The following is a 20,692-nucleotide window of genomic DNA, read 5'->3' on the forward strand; positions in this document are numbered from 1 at the left end:
TTCAACCGCATGAGGGCTCTGTCTAACCATATGATAGTAGTGTTTTGTAATAAGTGCCATATGGTGTACGTCAGTGCTGCATTAGTGCTATCATTGTTATCATGGAACCTTATTGTTGATAACCAGATAGCATATGAAGCCTGTTGTTGAGATTAAAACTGACTCTAGTGCGCTGCTTAAATCACTTATGAGAATCTGACTGTGTTGTATTGAGTTTGGCGTCTTTTAAGACCCAAGGGTTTCCTTTAGTCGTTTAAATTTGTTGACTTCAAAATGGCCAAGTTTCTTTTATTGAGTTGGCTGAGCTTTAGAGCTGCCTCCAGCTGTTCTTGTTTCCTTGGTTTAGTCGATAGTGGTTCATTGGTTCCTTATTTTCATCGTTTTTCCTTCCTGTCTTTCTCTACAGAAATTTGTCCAAGAACCCCTTGACCACTCTCTCATGGCAGCTGTTCCAGAACCTGCAAATCTCCGAGCTGTAAGTCTAGTCTCATGTTTCTCTTTCTGTGCCACGGTAAAAAAACAAACACTTAATTTGTTTGTCCATATCATGCATTGTATCTGCACCCAAAAATAAATAGTTTTCAGTGCAAAAGCTGATATAATTTGTGTCTGTCTGCTGGAACTCCTAATTTGTTTGAGTCGAGAGAAAAAAGCAGCCTCGCTCAGATTAAATTTAAATGCAGTGTCATAGCGCTGTGATCCTGGAAGTCGTTTGCCAACTTAATTAAGACATGAAGAGGAAATGTAATGGTCTTGTGCAAGGGGGAGTACGACCTCATATTCTTGTTTAGTATGAATATTTGAGCAATCAATGTGTTTATGAAATTGGTTTGCTATTTCTCCACAAGGGAGAACATTGCAGTCCAGCCCAGGCGTTGTAATTTGCACATCATTACAGCACTACTGTCCATCATTTGACCTGTCCTGTTAATGCATGCACAAGGCTCAGTCCTAGGCACCATTTACATTTATTAATAATAAAAAGAAATGTAGAAGACGCCTTTAGAAGACTTTAGAATTTAGAAGACGCCTTTATCCAAAGCGACTTACAACAACATTTGTCTAAGTAAGTGTAAGTAAGTATCTATCCATCAGAAACTGTACAGTTAAGATGTATCCTGAAGAGATGGGTCTTCAATCTAAAGTGGAAGATAGGTAGTGACTCGATAGGTAGCTCGTTCCACCAGCGGGGCGTCAAGACAGTGAAAAGCTGTTACTGAGTAGCGAGACTGCTGCATCCATTTAGAGGCGGTGGTGCCAGACGGCCAGCCGAGGTGGAAGAGCAGATTGATTGGCCAGGGGTTTGGGGGCTGACCATTGCTTGCATGTAGGGAGGGGCTGTTCCCTTTGCTGACTGGTAGGTGAGCGTCAAGTTCTTGAATCTGATGCAATCTGCTACCGGGAGCCAGTGAAGGGTGCGAAGAAGGGGGTTGACATGGGAGAACTTGGTGAGATTGAACACTAGATGGGCGGCAGCGTTCTGGATGAGCTGCAGAGGTCTGATGGTGGAGGCGGGGAGCCCGGCCAAGAGTGCGTTGCAGTAGTCAAGGCGGGAGATCACAAGTGTCTGGACAAAGAGTTGTGCTGGTTCTCTCGTGAGAAACGGACGTATCCTTCTGATGTTGTAGAGGAATAATCTACAGGAGTGTGCTGTCGCTGTGATGTTCACCGCACAGGAAAAGTGGATATCAACGATCACCGCAAGATAGGATTGAGTGGGCAGGTGGTTGCCCGCTTGGATGTGACCAGTTTTAGAATATCATCAGAGGAGAGGGGACAAAGAGCTGATAAACCAGAGACCGAGTGTAGCGCAGTGGGTTTGGGAGGAGTGGTAGAAGTGTTGACGAGAGGTAGAGAGAAAGAGCTGCTAATGTCATCAACCTTCTTTTCAAAGTAGGTGAAAAAGTCATCTGCTGATGAGGAGGGGGAGGAGGTGGGTTGAGGAATGAGGAAAATGTGGAGAACAGTTTCCTTGGGTCAAAGGCAGAGGATTGCATTTTGGAATGGTAGTAAGAAGCTTTAGCAGCTAAAGCAGAGGAGGTGTAGTTGAGGAGGAGAGAGAGATAAGGTTTTAGGTCATCAGGGAGGCCGGTTTTCTCCATTTCCTCTCAGCTGCCCGGAGCCCTATTCTACAAGCTTGCAGGGTATCAGGGAGCCAAGGAGTGCGTGGAGAGGATTGCGTTGGCCTTGAGGTCAGTGGTCAGAGAGGGTCGAAGGATGAGGAAAGACTGGACAGGAGGGTGGAGGAGGCTGCATCAGTGGATAGAATGGAAGGATTCAACAGAGGGTAGAGAGGATAAGACAGAGGAAAAGAGAGCGGTGAGGGAGAGGGTACACAGGTTGCGATGTGAGGATACAGTGTGGGTTGAGTCTTACTGGGAGGGGAAGGATTTGAGGGGAAGGGAGAAGGATACAAAATGATGATCAGAAACTGGAAGAGGGGTAATGGTAAGGTTGGAGGTATGTGAGGATCTGGTGAAGACATGGTCGAGCTGATTGCCCGCCCCTGAGTTGAAGGAGAGTGGGACAGGGTAAGGTCGAAGGGGGAGAGAAGCTCAAGTACTCCAGAGCGGTGTACTGTCCTCAGGGAAGAAGCTGAGAAGGACATCCATCTCTTCTAAGAGTTGGCCAAGCTGACCTGGGGGACGATAGATAACAAGTTTGGCAAGGGAGGTGACAGAAACAGCATGGAATTCGAAGGTGGATATGGACAGGTGTGACAGAGGAAGGACATGATGTGACCACTTAGGTGAGATAAGCAGTCCTGTGCCTCCCCCTCAACCAAAGAGTCTAGGGGAATGAGCAAAGGAGTAGGCATCAGAGAGGGCTGCCGGATTAGCTGGGTTTTCCGGTGTAATCTATGCACCATACACTACAGTACTCTATACCTTAGCTATACTCTTAGAAAGAAAGGTTCTACATAGAACCATGAAGAGTTCTACATCGAACCTTGAAGGGTTCTTCAAGGGATTTCTCCACAGGGACAGCTGAAGAACCCGCTGCACATCATAACTGTACATATCATATTTATACTCATCTCATGGATATTCACATTTTATATTCATTTATTTATGCTCACTGTAAATCTTCATATTGTCATACCATGCACTGTCTACATATCATGTCTTTTGCACTATGGCACTAGTGTACTATCTGGTTGAATGCCAAACTATATGTTGTTGTATCGGTACTTAAATTGAATCTAATCTAATCTAAAATTGAAGCCCTTTTTCTCTCAAAGTGTATTGCCTGTATGTACATGACTTTATGACTCTGTACAGTAGGGTGTGATAAGGGAAGGCTATTTAAAGCAGTTCTCCTTATGTGTTATTTTAAGAAGAGGAAGCAGGGCAGCTCCTTTGAGAGGACTGTACAGTACAATCATGTTACAGGGTAGTCCCATGATCTGCCTCAGCAGGGATAAAGGAAAGCCCTGCTTTCATCCTGTCCCGAACAGACCCCTCCGATTCACAGCTGACGATTCACAGACCCCTCCGATTCACAGCTGACGATTCACAGCTGACGATTCACAGACCCCTCAGATTCACAGCTGACGATTCACAGACCCCTCCGATTCACAGCTGACGATTCACAGCTGACGATTCACAGACCCCTCAGATTCACAGCTGACGATTCACAGACCCCTCCGATTCACTAATGATCACAAGGTTGCCAGATCGGCGGTTCGAACCCCGGCTGGCCACATGTCGAAGTGTCCTTGGGCAAGACACTGAACCCCAAAATTGCTCCCAGTGAGCGGGCCAGCGCCTTGCATGGCAGCTTGCCGCCATTGGTGTGTGAATGTGTGTGTGAATGGGTGAATGAGAGGCCGTTGTAAAGCGCTTTGGAGCAGCTTTGGAGCAGCAAAAAAAGCGCTATATAAGCCATTTACAGACCCCTCCGATTCACAGCTGACGATTCACAGACCCCTCCGATTCACAGCTGACGATTCACAGACCCCTCCGATTCACAGCTGACTTCCCAGATTTCACAGATTCACAGATTTTCATTGATGGACATATTCTTTCCCTGCTTCAACAGTATTATAGATGTTTCTCAATGTTTTCTTGACCTTGCAAAACATTTGAGATGTTTCTCAATATTTTGTATCGATTGTTATACATGATGAAATGTACTGGTCAATTTCACATCTCACAACTCGTTCAATATTTAGTGTTGGATTTAGAGGTTTGTGTCTGATTCATAGTGGTCCCCAGTGGCTCAGTTGGTAGAGCATGGCGCTAACAACGCTTAGGTTGTGGATTTGTTTCCCACTGGGACCATATACAGTATATCGAAAAATGTATGGGCTCACTGCAATGTAAGTCGCTTTGGATAAAAGCGTTAGCTAAATGGCATATTATTATTATTATTATTATTAATTAACTGGTGTTTGAATAAACGGTGTGTGATGCGGTGTGACGTGACTGAACAAACAGACTTCCTCGTCATGTAAGAGTCAAGCCGTGTGGAATCAGGCCTCACTAATGGAAAATGAGTCCCAATATCATGAGCAAAGCTAACAGAGTAACTCTGACATTATTATTCATTCTCCCAAGACTGTGTGTTCTCCCAAAGTGTATTACCGCTGCAAGTCAATCATGCCAAATGAAGCACGTTTACCAGGTGGCTATTACATTTAATCTGTAATTATTCGAATAATGTGCCATGCACAGTCAATGGTAAGTGCCCACCAGCTCCCCTAAACCATGCTGATATTATGTAAATCGAGAAAGATCAAGCCAGCTGAAATAATTGCCATTTTACGGCATGAATAGAAAGCATGGCCTTTTGGCACAAAGTTGTTTCTGCTTTTTTTATTTTAGTCACTCTACTTTGAGATGCCTTTTTAAATATTATATATTATAATATATTATTTATTGAGACTAATGCTATGCATACACTACACTATTTTGCCACTTCATTGCATCTTCATGATCAGGCTGAAATCCTGAGAACAAGGACCTCGGACCGAGAGTCGGTGCTCCCATAGTGTGAGCAGGTTAAAGCCCAGACTCCCTGGTCAAGTTAGTTTTAATCTTATCATTATTTTAATCTTATCAGATCTTTAACGGTTCATTCAATTGACCTAAGACCTCATTATGATGGGAAAAAAGTGTTTTTGTTTTTAAACCTCGATAGCACTTACCATACAATACAGAGATCTAAAACCAACTTCATTCAAACCAGAGACCCACTAACCCCCTTTTTCCCTTCTTTAAAAAACAAAACAAAAAGGTGGTGTTCGGGTCAACCGGACCCGTTTTAAATATTTACTTAAAGAGAAATGGTGCAAGAATATTTTTTTTCAATCTGAAACTCCATGGCCGTGGCTTATTTTCTATGAAAAACATGTAAAAGGGCACATCCTACACATCCTACAATACCCCAACAAATGTATGTCCTTCATAAGATGTTCGGGTCAGTTAGGCCCGGATGCACAGAGACACACAGAAACATACACACACTCACACTATTTTTTCATTTTCTTGCACCGTACAGAACCTATGCAGCAACTGCAAAAAGTACATTTGAGGTACACATACTGTCACATTCTGTGCTTCATGTGTTGTGTAGACAGGCATACCCATGCACACACAATTGTAGCCAGTGTTATTTCAGAATTATTTTGGATTTTTCAGACATAATACTGTATTTCGACAGTGACAGTGAAAACAGTGTACATTCCGTTCGTGTTTTGTGATTCAGCATTTGCAGACATATGTATTTCATAGCTATTGGCAAAAACAATCTTAGTTTGGTTCTTTCATTTCTATTCTTGTTCATCACCTGTATTTTCTTTACAGCTTTGATTATAATTAGATAAATGTGAAAGTCACTTGAGAATATAAGTTCAAAATAATAAACACAATGAAAACATTGTTTCATTAACATTTCTCCTAGATAAGTATGATTTATGACACCCAGGTCTTTATTATAGTGGATTTTGCATTTTCAAAGTTGTGCATAAAAACGCTTCTACCCATCATGCTGTCGTTCGGCCCCACCTATTGCTAGGGGTCTGACACTTTGTGGGTTGTTACTAAGCATCCTCCGCTCCAGCCTCTCCAAAGGGCAGCCCCCTAGATCCACCAGAAAGATATGCACTTTTGAATGTGTACACAGTACCTATTGTGCATTATTGGGTACAGTAGCTGTTTGTGCCCACAGGAGGCGCCCTTTAATATTATGGGCTATTTTGGGGCTTTCTTGCGCCCTGAGTATACTCCCTTGTATGGGTCACACTTAGGACTAGGAGCACCGTGTCAGGACAAGTGCTTTTAAAACACTAATGATTCCCCGGGTCAATTTGACCCGAACAGTACCAAAGGGACCAAAAAGTGAACATCACACAAGGGTTAAAGGCTTCTATGAATTCATGTTCTTTTCGTTCAAATTCAATAGAATTCAAATCACATAATTGCTTGACCTAAAACCAACTTAATTCAAACCAGAGACGCACGCGTCGTGGATGTGCCAATTAAGATTTCTTTTTAATCTAGCCTTGGTCCCAGTGGCTTTTTGTGTTCAAATTACAATTTAACGATTTACAATGTATCTGTTCCTTAATTACTCCACTTGTGTAATAACACAAGACACTTAGCTTGTCATTAACTTAATACTATGTAATAACAATGTTAGCACAATGTTGCTACTATAATACATTAGACTTATATAGCGCTTTGTTTTTGTTTTTATAACTATGCTATGTTACCCATTTTTGTATTTTGGTTGTGTGTGGTGTCCATAAAACCACCGCTGGTGATGAAATCCACTCGCTCAAGGTTTTCCTCTCCCATTGAAAACAAAATGACACATTACAGATGGAGATAACTGTTCAAACAATGGCATATTACTTTTCAAAGGGAATTCGAGGTCAGGCACAACAAAACACACTAAAGAGTGGCTGTCGTACAATATGATTCCTACATATTGCAGTTGACACTACCCAGGGGAAAACACAACAAGAGGAACCTGAGATGACAAAGAAGACAACAAGAAGAGGAACGACGCAGAAAGGAATGAACAGCCATATTCGTTCACATCCAACACCCACGTCTCAGCCTAATAATAATAATAATAATAATAATAATAATAATAATAATAATAAGGCTCTTACTCTGATTGGTGCTGTGGGCCTGTGGCCTTTAGCCAGAGGAGTGGAGCCGCTGCAGCCAGCACAGCACAGCTTTGCCCCGTCTTAAGTCTCTGAACGGTATCAGAGTGAAGGGGTGCAAAATGCTAAATGTGCTGCGGTACAGTAGTTGCTCCGAGGGTGATGTGATCAGAGATTATGCCTAGAGAGAGAGAGAGAGGGAGAAAGAGAGAGAGGGAGAAAGAGAGAGAGGGAGAGAAGTAGAGGGAGAGTGGTGCATGGAGAGACAGAGGGAGCGGGAGAGGGAGAGTAGTGCAAGGAGAGAGAGTGAGAGAGAGAGAGATAGAGACAGAGAGAGAGAGAGAGCAGTGCAGTGGCAGACTCTGTCATCATTGAGGGAAACAATGCTCATTTACTTCAGCCCATCAATATTGTCATTGGTAACTTAACCCGTCTGCCAGAGGCAGTATGCATTGTCAATCCTCCAATAATCTGTTGACTTTAATCCCAGGCCCCGGATGAAGCAGAGGGCTGCTCACATTCACACATGTGAAGGGATTTACCATCCTGACTAAAATGGATAGATTAAACCTGTAGTCCCTTTTGACATGCCTTCCCTCGGATTAGGATGAACTAGACGATGAGAGGGTACTGTAAGAAGGAAGTGAGATGCGAGTATTAGTTTGGATGCACCCCTAGTCCTTGTATTGTACTTGTACGCCTCCTAAAATATCTACAGAGCTTCCTTAGAGTGGTTGTGGAGCCCCACACTGTTATTACAGTGTTATTGCTGCATTATCACTACAGTATTATAGTGTTAATACATTATTATACTGTTATTACTACATTATTACTGTGTTATTTCCACATTATTAGTGTTATTACTGCATTATTATTTTATTACTATGTTATTACAGTGTTATTACTGCATTATGACTGTTATTGCTGCATTATCACTACAATAATATAGTGTTAATACATTATTATAGTGTTATTACTCCTTTATTACTGTATTATTCCCACATTAGTGTTATTACTGTATTATTACTATGTTATTGCTGCATTATTATTGTGTTATTACCACATTATTACAGTTTATTCCTGCATTATCACTATAGTGTTATTAATACATTGTCACTACAGTATCATAGTGTTAATACATTATCACTACAATATTATAGTGTTATTGCTGTACTATTACAGTGTTATTACTGTATTATTACTATATTATTGCTGCATTACTACTGTGTTATTAAAGTATTATTACTACATTATTACTGTGTTATCCCCACATTATTAGTGTTTATTATAGTGCTATTAATACATTCACCATATTATCACTACATTATCACCACAGTATTATAGTGTTATTAATACATTATCACCATATTATCACCACAGTAATATAGTGTTATTAATACATTAACACTACAGTACTATTGTGTTAATACATTATCGCCACAATATTATAGTGTTATTAATACATTATCACAGCAATATTATAGTGCTAACACAACATTATCGCCACCGTATTCTAGTGTTATTAATGCATTATCACTACAGTATTATAATGTAGTAATAATAATGTGCTAATTACAGCGTCATTACTATATTATTAAAATGAAACATTGTGTCATACAATGTACTAACAATGCACCAATAACGCAGCGATAATGTATAACACTATAACTAAGTATCAATAACACTATAATAGTGTGATGGTAAAGCATTAATTAATAATTATCACTACAGTAGTACAGTGTTAATACATATATCACCGCAGTATTATAGTGTTATCAATGTATTATCACTGTAATATTATAGCGTTATTAATACATTATCGCCACAGTATTATAGTGTTTTTGATACATTACCACTACATATGTGATGATAATGCATTAATAACACCATGCTATTGTGTATGCTACTGTACACTACAGTATTATAGTGATGTATAGTTATTGATGCATTATCACCACAATATTATAATGTTATTATTACATTACACCTACAGTATTATAATGTATAACACTGCAATAATGTAGTAATAATAATGTGTAATCAATAATGCATTAATAACACCATAATATTGTGGTATTAATGCATTAATTAATACTTATTACAGTGTTATACTGCAGTGATAATGCAGGAATGACACATTGTGTCATACAATGTAGTAACAATGCAGCAATAACACAGCGCTAATGTAGTAGTAACACTATAACTATGTACCAATAACACTATAATATGGTGATGATAATGTATTAATTAATGCATCAACACCACAATATGATGGTGTTATTAATGCATTATCATCACAATATTATAGTGTTATTAATACATTATCCACAGCAATATTATATTGCTACACATTATTACTACATTATTGCAGTGTTATACACTATAATACTGTAGAGTTAATGCATTAATAACACTAATATTGCGGTGATAATGTATTAACACTATAATACTGTAGTGTTAATGTATTAATAATACTATAATACTGTAGTGATAATATGGTGATAATGTATTAATAGCACTATAGTAAACACTAATAATGTGGGGATAACACAGTAATAATGTAGTAATAACACAGTAACAATATAGTAATAATACTTTAATAACACAGTAGTAATGCAGCAATAACATAATAATGCAGTAACAATACTGAAATAATGCAGTAATAATACTTTAAGTAACCCAGTAATAATGAAGCAATAACACAATAATAATGCAGTAATAACACCAATAACCCAATAATAACACTGTAATAACACAGTATGCGGTAACATAATGCGGTAATAACACAATAATAACACAGTATTGACACTGCAATAACACTGTAATAATGCAGTATATCGTGAGCTTAGAATTATAAGGTTCTATCTCTGTTTAGGGTAGTTCAGCAGTGGCGGGCGGTGCATTTCACACCTAGGCCTTCAGTGATGTCCTACCTGAATTATTCCACCTCTTAATACCATCATTATGACACGCCATGGCTCTAGAAACTATACATTTAGACAGAAACGCAGTATAACCGGGCGTTGCCATTGTTATTATAGCGGCACCTAGTCTGGGTGTATTCAATTCATTGCATGAAAACGAAAGCGTCAGTTATTTCCCGAACTTTGCGGTCTGTCGATCTCGATAGGAGAACCGTATCGAGGTTCCATTTAAGGCCGGTTATCTTCCTCGTGTTCATACAGTCACGGGGGTGAGCCCCACTTACTCACACAGCTGAGCCAGTGCACCGCACCACACAACACACTCTATCTACGAACCCCAGGGTCGCTCCGTATATCTACATCTCTTGCAGAAAACATTAAATGCTTTGTACTCACCAAAACAACTGATTATTTGAACACAAAATCCATCCTCCTTTCTTTCCTCAAGAAGACTTCAATGACTCTGTTGTACAGTTGATCAGTTCCACCAATAAGTCCTTTTACATGGATAGCGTCGCTAACGTCGGGGTCGGCCGTTCTCTTCTGATTATAGCTTTTCTTAGAAGGTTCTTCTTTGTTGTTATAATATCTGCCACCAAATCTACCTCTTCTCCTCCTTCAGCCATTGTGGCTGCTTGTAGAACAACAGCTTCCATCTACACAAATTAGCGAGATCAAGTTCAGTGTGTTAGCTCCGCCTCCCAATAGTTTGTATCCAATCAAAAGACGTGCAGGTGCTGATCAGGTGCTCCGCCATCCAGAAGGCCCCTTCGTCGGATTTGCTCGCCAACTCGAGATGACCACGGTACGCCACAGCTCTTTTCTCGCTCACTTTAAATTACAATCTGTACTCGCGCCACTGTTGAATCTGCAGGCGGGCAGATTTCTTGGTACCCTGGCAACACATTATGGCTGAAATTGATTGGATAAAAGCTAAAGGCCAGCCCTCCAAATGTCTGGAAGCAGCGCAACCAAGAGGAAAGCTATGAAATGAAGAGAATAGACTACGGGAATAATTGAATACATATTTGTAGAAAAAATATATAAAAATTAAATGTATATTCTGATGATGTTTAGGCCAGCAGAGAAGGCCTTGCTGGCCCTGACGGCACACCACTGTAGTTCAGAGATATTGAGCGTCAAAGTTTTTACATTCCATTATGTTTTGTGAGATGGAACCTTTGTATTTTATTAATTACTAACTAAAAAATGTCAACATTTTAAAAGTAACACCACACAGGCATTAATAAACACCTAATGGATCAGATTATGTAAAAAAACTCAATTTTGACAAAAATGGAGATAGAACCTTATAATTCTAATCTCACGATATGTATCTTAGTATATATGTATACACAGTATGCCTGTATGAATATTTGTATATATAAATATGAAACGTTGTACGTATGTATGTATGTTTGTAACATGTATGCATGCATGTATGGATGCATGGATGGATAGTTGGCTGTTTGCATGTATATTTGTATGAATGTTTGTTTGAATGTTAGTATGTATGTATGTATTTTAGTATGTATGTATGTATGTGTACATGTATGTATGTAAGTATGAATGCATGTATGTGTGTATGTATGTATGAATGAATGAATGTACGTGTGTGTGTATGTATGTATGTATGAATGAATGAATGAATGTACGTGTGTGTGTGTGTGTATGTATGTATGTATGTATGAACGTGTGTATGTATGTATGTATGTATGTATGAATGCATGTACGTGTGTATGTATGTATGTATGTATGTATGTACAGTATGTATGTATGTATGTATGTTTGTATCTCTTAGGAGTCAGGAACGTTCTTAGAGGTAGATCTACGGTATAGAGATGTGATGCCACAGACAGACATACACACAGATTACTTTTTTACTATTAGAGATTACTGGGACAGTGTCCCTAGTGTAACTTAGGGCTAAGTGCTTTACTCAAGGGTACACTAGTGGTGGTGTTCCCAGGTGGGATTTGAACATGACCTTCAGATCACCAGACCAACTCACTATCCACTAGGCCACCACTACTCCACAATACACACAGATACACGTACATACAACATGTCTTTTCTTTCCAACAGTTATGTTATGCCATTTCCACAGCTGTCATTGCAATAGAAGTTGTTACAATATTTTGTATTTTTTCATACCAACATAGATATGTGTGTGTATGTTAATATGTATGTTAGTATGTATGTATGTCAGTATGTATGTATGTTAGTATGTATGTATGTTAGTATGTATGTATGTATGTGTATATGTATGTATGTATGTGTATATGTATGTATGTATGTGTATTAGTATGGATGTTAGTATGTATGTATGTTACATGCTAACATACAGTACATACTAACATAAATACATACGTACATACTAACATAAATACATACTAGCATACCGTACATACATAAGGTATGTATGTATTTGTATGTATGTAACATACATACATATGTTAGTATGTATGTATGTACAGTATATTATTATGTGTGTATGTTAGTATGTATGTATGTACAGTATATTAGTATGTGTGTATGTAAGTATGTATGTTAGCATGTATGTATGTATCTTAGTGTGTATGTATGTATGTTAGTATGTATGTATGTATGTATGTATGTGTTAACTCTCTGAGGAAGAGGTAGCCTAGGACTTGAGATCATTAAAAGCCACAACTTAGTTTGAGCATTTTCCACTTGAATACTTATTTGACCTGAGTCTGTTTTCCCTCTTCTAAATGAGTGCAGACAGGTGGTGTTGTCGATAAGCTATGTTAGGTCGGCCTCCCCGGCCAAATTATGCCATAGTTATTTAAGAAAGCTAGCCAGTTTGAGAGCCTCTGGGAATATAGCTCGGCCAGGTGTTCACAATTTAAACAAGGGAAAAGAGAGAGAGTGAGAGAAAGGGAGGGAGAGATGGGGGAGGGAGGGAGGGAGGGAGCAGGAGCAACGGTTGACTGGAGAAATATACTGGTTTTGTACAGTCGAATGCATCATTGCAAAAAAAAGCATTAGACAACTTCTCGGTAAAGTGTACGGACTCCAAAAGTGTGAGGAGGCAATCTGGCGTCAGAAGTCAGAAGATATGCTTATGTTGCAGAACCCCAATGCTTCTCTTCATGTGGACTGGGGGGTCTTAGGGCTTCCGTACAGTACATTTAGCCCTGCTGCTTCAGATCTATTTGAATAGGCTTAGGAGCAGCAGGCAATCTGGGGTCCTGGAAAGCCAAGCTGGTGCTGCTGCTATGTTATCTCTACCACCACTGATGCATGGGCCGGCACCTCCACTCACTGTCAACCAACCACCAGGCATCTGGACCCTATACAACACACACTGACACACCGAGAGAGAGAGAGAGAGAGAGAGAGAGAGAGAGAGAGAGAGAGAGAGAGAGAGAGAGAGAGAGAGAGAGAGAGAGAGACACACAGAAACATGTAGAAAAGTAACAGAAAGATCAATCTAGCTGATACGGAAATGAGGAAGAAAGAGTGGAGGATCTCAAACTACTGTAGGCACGTAGTGATAGAACGAGAGAGAGAGAGAGAGAGTGAGGGAGAGAGAGAGAGAGAAAGACAGACAGACAGACAGACAGAGAGAGTGAGAGTATCAGGAAGAAAAATAACAGTAAACACTAGATCAACCGAGCTGATGCGGAAATGAGGAAGAAAAGGGGGATTTACAAAATATGGAGGATTTAAAAGCCTAATATTATTCTGAGCACAGCATAGGGATAGGAAACACACCGTATTGAAGCGGAGATGAAAGCCTGTGAGGAACAATGTACTGTATGTCCTATTGTTGAGCAGTATCCGTCTCAGTTCCGTGGAGGCACCTGTGTGTGTATGTTTCGAAGAGTCCTGTGTTGATCATTAGCCTACTTGAAAGCTGTGGAGGATTGTTGACATTGAGGAAGAGTCATATCATTGGTACAGTAGCTTTGTTTTACAGAGTGCGATAACAGCGCTATCTTTGCTCATGGCTCATTTGCTCAGTGCCTGTGCATGACCTCAAGCATCTATTGTACATCGGAGACATGGGAGGACGGGCTCATTGTAATGCATGGAACGTACTGTAATGGGGAATGGTATCAAACATGCGTTGAATGCAGGCTCTCAATGTCAGTCATCCAATGTCGTACACTCACGTGTTCAATGTCTTCTTCAGGCTAGGCAACGTTTCCTTTTCTAGATAAACACCTAACCTCACAACATTTCCTCAACTAGTGATTCCCAATTTCACTATTACTCTTATTGAACAACATTATGTCATCTACTGCCAGCCACCCTTGTTTATGCCTGTACAAAACCCAGGCTACCCTGCCCCATGTGACCACCCGCCTGGCCCTGATGTGCTGTTGCCAGTACCTCTGTGTGTGTGTGTGTGTGTGTGTGTGTGTGTGTGTGTGTGTGTGTTTGATGAAAACCTCAGCAGTGACATCCCAGTAGCCCTGTTTAGGGACCCTGCTTGTGTTTTCTATGGCCTGGCTCATTATAGGAGAGAATATAGCTGCCACTTTGCCTCTGTGCCAAGGGACACAAATGGGGAAATAATTAACAATCTGTGTCTGCACTGATTAATTTATTTGCAGTCTAATAACCATAACCGCTGAGTGTGTCACCTGCAAAAGGCTGTGAGTGGACCGAGAGTGGTGTTGTAGTTTTTTTTGACGTGAACTCCTTTTGACCCTGTTGGTTCAAACTATTTTATGAATAGATAAACGGGCTTATACTGCACGTCCATATCTTGTTATGTATGCCTAGTACTTGATTACGACCGTGATTCTCATGTGAAATTCCAATGTAATAAGTTCATACAGTGCCATGCACATATGTTTAATTCATGGTTCCAACAATGTAATCTTGACTCTTTACAAGGACGTTTGGAGAGCCATTCATCTTGACAACTTGGCAAACGGACCAAATTGCAGTATGCAAAACTTGACTGTCTGTGAAATGTTGATGAATTAATGTGTCTCTTTGTTCTACAATAAACCTTTAGAAAATGATGTACATATGGATATAATAATACCCACTGCACACTGAATAAGCCCCAAGATTGATCGCCCAATCATATATCTCTAAATGACCTTCCCTCATTTCAAGTGGGATCGTTTAGCAAAAACAACACATTTTCCTCTAAATCTGTCACACTGTGCGAATGTGATTGATTTCAACCACCCACAAAGTTCGTGTTATCTATCAGCGACGTGTTGTTATTGTTTACTCACTGTTTGTTGGCAGGAGGCTGGATGGCGTGGTGTTCGACTGCGGCTGTGACATCCGCTGGATCCAGCTGTGGCAGCAGAGGGGAGAGGCGGCCCTGGACACCCAGCAGCTGTACTGCAGGAACGGAGCCTCCAAGATACGGCTGCAGAACATGCACATCGCCTACTGTGGTACAGCAGCGAGCGCACACACACACGCACACACTCGCACGCACACACACACGCACACACACAAATAAACCCATGCATGCACACACTCACACACACACACAAACACACACAAACACACACACACACACACACACACAAATAAACCCACGCATGCACACACTCACACACACACACACACACACACACAGATGCGGGTGCACACGCACACACACACACACACACACACATTCAGACACACGCATGCACACACACCCATGCACACACACCCACTCCTCTCCTACCCACACAACATAACCTTCTGGCCTGCAACGGTTATTATATAGGACCTGATAATAGGATTCTTAATTCCTAACCTCTGTGACTCACCTGTGTTTTTGTGTGTCTGTGTGTGTGTGTGTGTGTGTATATGCGGTTTTATTTGTGTTTGTTTGTTTGTCCATGCCTGTGTGTGTGTGTGTGTGTGTGTGTGTGTGTGTGTGTGTGTGTGCGTGTGCGTGTGTGTGTGTGTGTGTGTGTGCTTGTTCCTCCAGACCTGCCTGAGATCAGTGTGAGTCACAGTAACCTGACAGTGATGGAGGGGGACAACGTGACAGTCAGCTGTAATGGATCAGGAGCGCCTCTCCCTGAGGTAGACTGGACTGTTGCTGGCCTCCACTCTATCAACACACATCTGGTGAGTCACACACACGCCCACGGAGAACACACGCCCACACACACACCCACCCACCCACACACACACACACACACACAAGTTTGATTTCTTTTGCAGTTTCATGACTGTTCTCTCTCCCTGCTCCCTCCCCTCTCCCTCCCCCCTCTCTCTCGCTCTCTCTCCCTGCTCCCTCCCCTCTCCCTCCCCTCTCTCTCTCTCTCTCTCTCTCTCCCTGCTCCCTCCCCTCTCACTCACCTCTCTCTCTCCCCTTTCCCTGCTCCTTTTCCTCTTTCTCCCCCTCCCTCCTCTCTCTCTCTCTCTCTCTCTCTCTCTCTCTCTCTCTCTCCCCCCTGCTCCCTTTCCGTTCTCTCCCCCCTTCTTCCCTTCCCTCTCTCTCCCTCCCCCCTCTCCTGTAGTCTAATGTCTACTGGCCCAACATCCACTCCATCAACCTAACCCTGGTCAACGTGAGTCGTGACGACAACAGCTTCCTGTTGACCTGCATCGCTGAGAACGTGGTTGGGATGACCAACGCCTCCATCCAACTGGCTGTGCAGTGTAGGTTCTTTACCAATGGCTCGGTATACTCTAGGTCAATATACTCCATACGTTATACATATTTTCTTGAATATATGGAATCTAGGGGTTTTCAGATCTGGACTTTGCGGTTTTGTGGCATCGTTGGTTTTAATCCTTAGTGGTGGCCTAGTGGATATATGGACTGGTGATCAGGAGGTCATGAGTTCAAATCCCAGCTTGGTAATACCACCACTAGTGTGCCATTGAGTAAGGCACTTAGCCCTTAGTTACTCCAGGGAGACTGTCCCTATAATCTCTAATTGTAAGTCATTTGGATAGAAGTGTCTGCTAAATGGTTCAAATGTAAAAGGCTCTGATTCAGACCTGGGTTGCCATGTGGGTGGGTTCTCTGGCCAATCAACAATGTCAATCCATCAATGAATTAACTCCCGGGAGGGGGGGACGGTACCCTGGAAAGCAGACGTAGTGAATTTGGATGCCCTCCTGATGTCTGTATGACATTTACGAGGTCTTCTCACTGTCTTTTATGTGATATACGGTAATCTCTCAGATGGGGCTGGTTAGAATGCTCAGGATTGAAATATACATTCTATTAATGGCATTGACTCAGAGCTGTGAGGATGATTTACAACCCCACCATCCTAACAAAAGAAAAATACATCCATTGTCGGTTAGAGCAGTGAAAATTATGCAGGTACATTTCGAATGCAATGAGGTGTTTCACGTTCTAAAATTAAGTGAAATGTATGCAGCCAATTAGCAAGCATACACCCTCAAGCGCCTCTGTGAAGTGAGAGCTCACACCCTTGATACGAGCCGCCAACACGAGAAGACGCAAAACCTCAAAGCCGTAAAAAGCAATGATTTGATCACCATCAAAAAGCCTGTTCACTTAATAACCCAATCATGAATTATGTACTTTCTTACATAAGATTTCTCCGTGGCCAGAAGGTGTGGGGTTGTAAAGAACTGTATTCAAAGCATACTCTGATCCAATGTGTCTGACTTGGAGTATCATTGTTGTGAGAGGATATCCATTGTGACCGTGTTTGATTCTCCCAGACGTGCCGAGGTTTTCACCAATGTTCGGATATTTCAGACAGGGAAAGGCTTGCGTGTGTGTCTGTGTGTGTCTGTGCGTGTGTGTGTGTATGCATGCATGTGTGTGCGTGTGCACATGCGTGCGTGTGCGTGTGTGTGTGTATGTTACACACGTGTATTTTTGCCCAGACGGACACTCTATGGGACTGCTGTCCTCAGGGTTTCTCTGTTTATCCCCTCTGCTGGTGCTGCAAATTAACTTATTAATTTTTCACCACATGCTCTTCCGGTAATTACATCTCTTCCTCTGCGCCGCCTATTGTCTCTGGAAATGTCATAAAATAGGTCTTAACTGCAGCTTTGATTACGGGGAGACTGACTGACAGTGAAATTACCAGCCGCTGTGCGACAATCGTAGCGTTCCAAGTTTAGTTCTGTAATTACAGCACCACAATGCAACCTTTACAGAACTATTGTTCATCTCTTCAAACATGGCCCCGCGACTACTACGATGCTGGGCACGTGCCAGTTGTCCTCTCCAATTTGGAGTAAAATGAGGCTGCTCTTTTGTATTGTGTCGAGTTGTGTTTGTTGTATTGGGTTTCAATGGTTGTTGATGAAGTGTGCGTTAATCCTATACGAGTACCTGTATGTAGAATTGGTTTGTGGCTTGTCTTCTGAGACGACTTCTAGACAGAATAACCTTAAGGCCTTACTGTCAATTTCACAGTCATAGTGACCTCTTGTAGTTGTATTGGGTGTCATCCAGGCTATTCTCAGTATTTTCTGGTAGCAGAGAAATGGTAAATGGTCTGCACTTGTATAGCGCCTTTATCCAAAGTGCTTTACAATGGCCTCTCATTCACCCGTTCACAAACCAATGGTGGCAACCTCGACACGTGGATAGGAGGACCTTGAGATCATTACATGCAGGCTCTACCTCCTGAGCCACAGCTGGCCCGCAGAGACGTGCCAGTGGCTCTATTCCATGTTAACATTAGAATGCAAATCGATATATATATATATACTGTATATATATATCACACACATGTATGTGTGATTATCACCATCGATCAAAAGCTTATTGTTATTATCAAAGAGCATCATCTGAGTGTGGACATTACAGGGCATCATGTTGTTGTTGTTGTCTGACATGGTTATAATGACTTCTTGTATCGACTGACACTCATCCATATGATAGGATGACAGCGGCACACTGAACAGAATGGATCTGGCCTGCTATTTGTTAGTCAGTCAGTCTCTCTCTCTCCCCCTGTTCCCCACCTCCCTCCCTCTCTGTTACCTCTTTCTCGCTATCACCTCACCCACCCTCCCTCTCCTCTTTGGCGCTCTCAAGCACGCACGCACGCACGCACGCACACACACACACACACACACACACACACACACACACACAAACACAAACACAAACACAAACACAAACACACATACACACACACACACACACTCACAGTCTCCTCTCTTTCCGTCTGTGTCCCCTCCCTGTCTCGGTGTCTCTGAGGGACTGCATTGCAGACAGGGTTTGCCTGGGGCAGCTGCAGGACTGTGAATGACAGGCCTGCTGGAGACGGGAGCAGGCAGGGCAGGGGAAGGAAGGGTGCTGCAGCATTCTGATGTAATACACACACACACATGCAGACACACACACACACGCACAGACACACACGTGCCCAAATACACACGCGCAGACACACGTACACACACACAAGTACACACACGCACACACGCACGCACACACGCACACGCACACACACACACACACATGCAGACACTCACGCACACACACAGACACACACACACACAGGCACGCACCACTGGCGTCATCTGTTTTTGTGGCTGAGTGCAGTCTTGTTTCTACAGGGGAGATTCATCATTAAAACTCCTTCACTCATCTAAACATATGTGAATAAAGGCACAGAGATAAGACTGCAGTTGGTGGAATAAAAAGGATTGGATCAGAATAAAAAGGACTGGATCGGAGTTTTAATGCTGGAAAAGGGCTGGGAAGATTATTTTTCTTTTTTTACTAATATCTGCAGATTGTCTTTATTGATTTGAATGTGTGTAATGTCCAGGGTCTTTTGATTTCATACAGGGCGGAGCGTGTTAGCTCACAATTCGGCCAAAGTGTTTTTATTATATATCTTTCTACTTACTTGCACTTTCACAATTTTATATTACAAAATATGAAGCCTATCACTTACAAATCTGCCATTGGGTTTCGAGCCACTCAGCCGTCTTCTTCTGAATTTTTTTTAGAAATTACTTTTTCAGAGTAGAAACCTTTGAGGAATACCGTCTAATACCCAGACAGCAAGGTATTACTGCTTCACTTCAGTTGATATCCACCAACTGCTCTCTTTTATTAAAGGGACACTTCACCGATTTTCAATCACCGAATATGATTAAGCTCATATTCATTACCACCAGCACCACACCAGTGTCTGCATGTGAAAACGGCATTTTCTATGTTTTGGAGTAAAAAAATATGAGAGAAAAGGTCGTAAGGAAATTACCCCCGTGCTACGGGCCATTCGGGGGAAAAAATTAATTCAGTTATTTCCTAGAAGTTATTTCCTACACACACAAGAACTGAACTCTCCCTGGCTGGAAATGTCTTCAGTTTCTGAATACCACTGAAGTGGAAAAAAACAACAACCCCAATGACATTAGCGGGGGTAATTTCCATAGGACTTGACGAACCAGAAGCACCTATCAAGCCAATTGTCCCTTCACGTTTGCGTACCTTCTGATCGGCGAAACCATAAACAAATACCATCAAACTAAAGCTGAGAATCACTACTTTAACCTCTTTCATATCCAAACTCTCGGAGTGTAGAGCCAACAGAAGAAAAAAACGCTTCACTGTCACATGACTTACATTACGCGGGGCTCTGTAGCTGCAAGTGAGGTTCAGTGGATGAATTGTTGATGAAATGTGTATCTGATGATATTAAAGTGATAGATTGCCCATCACGCTGGCCACATTTGAGGATTCAAGGTG

The 20,692-nt window shown here is 41.7% G+C and overlaps 1 protein-coding gene across 1 annotated transcript in view; it reads left to right on the plus strand.

Moving 5' to 3' along the window:
• The window catches only part of ntrk3b (neurotrophic tyrosine kinase, receptor, type 3b), a gene marked incomplete at its 3' end in the record, with an annotated part of 127,726 nt that overhangs the window by 48,730 nt on the left and 58,304 nt on the right, over positions 1-20,692 (plus strand). The window contains exons 4-7 of the mRNA XM_080539054.1: positions 407-475; positions 15,280-15,434; positions 15,965-16,107; positions 16,503-16,644. Coding sequence (XP_080395180.1) covers positions 407-475; positions 15,280-15,434; positions 15,965-16,107; positions 16,503-16,644 — 509 coding nt within the window. The remainder of the gene's footprint in view (positions 1-406; positions 476-15,279; positions 15,435-15,964; positions 16,108-16,502; positions 16,645-20,692) is intronic.

Source organism: Nansenia antarctica, assembly GCF_963989245.1.
Source record: "Nansenia antarctica genome assembly, chromosome: 9".
Classification (NCBI taxonomy): Eukaryota; Metazoa; Chordata; class Actinopteri; order Argentiniformes; family Microstomatidae; genus Nansenia; species Nansenia antarctica.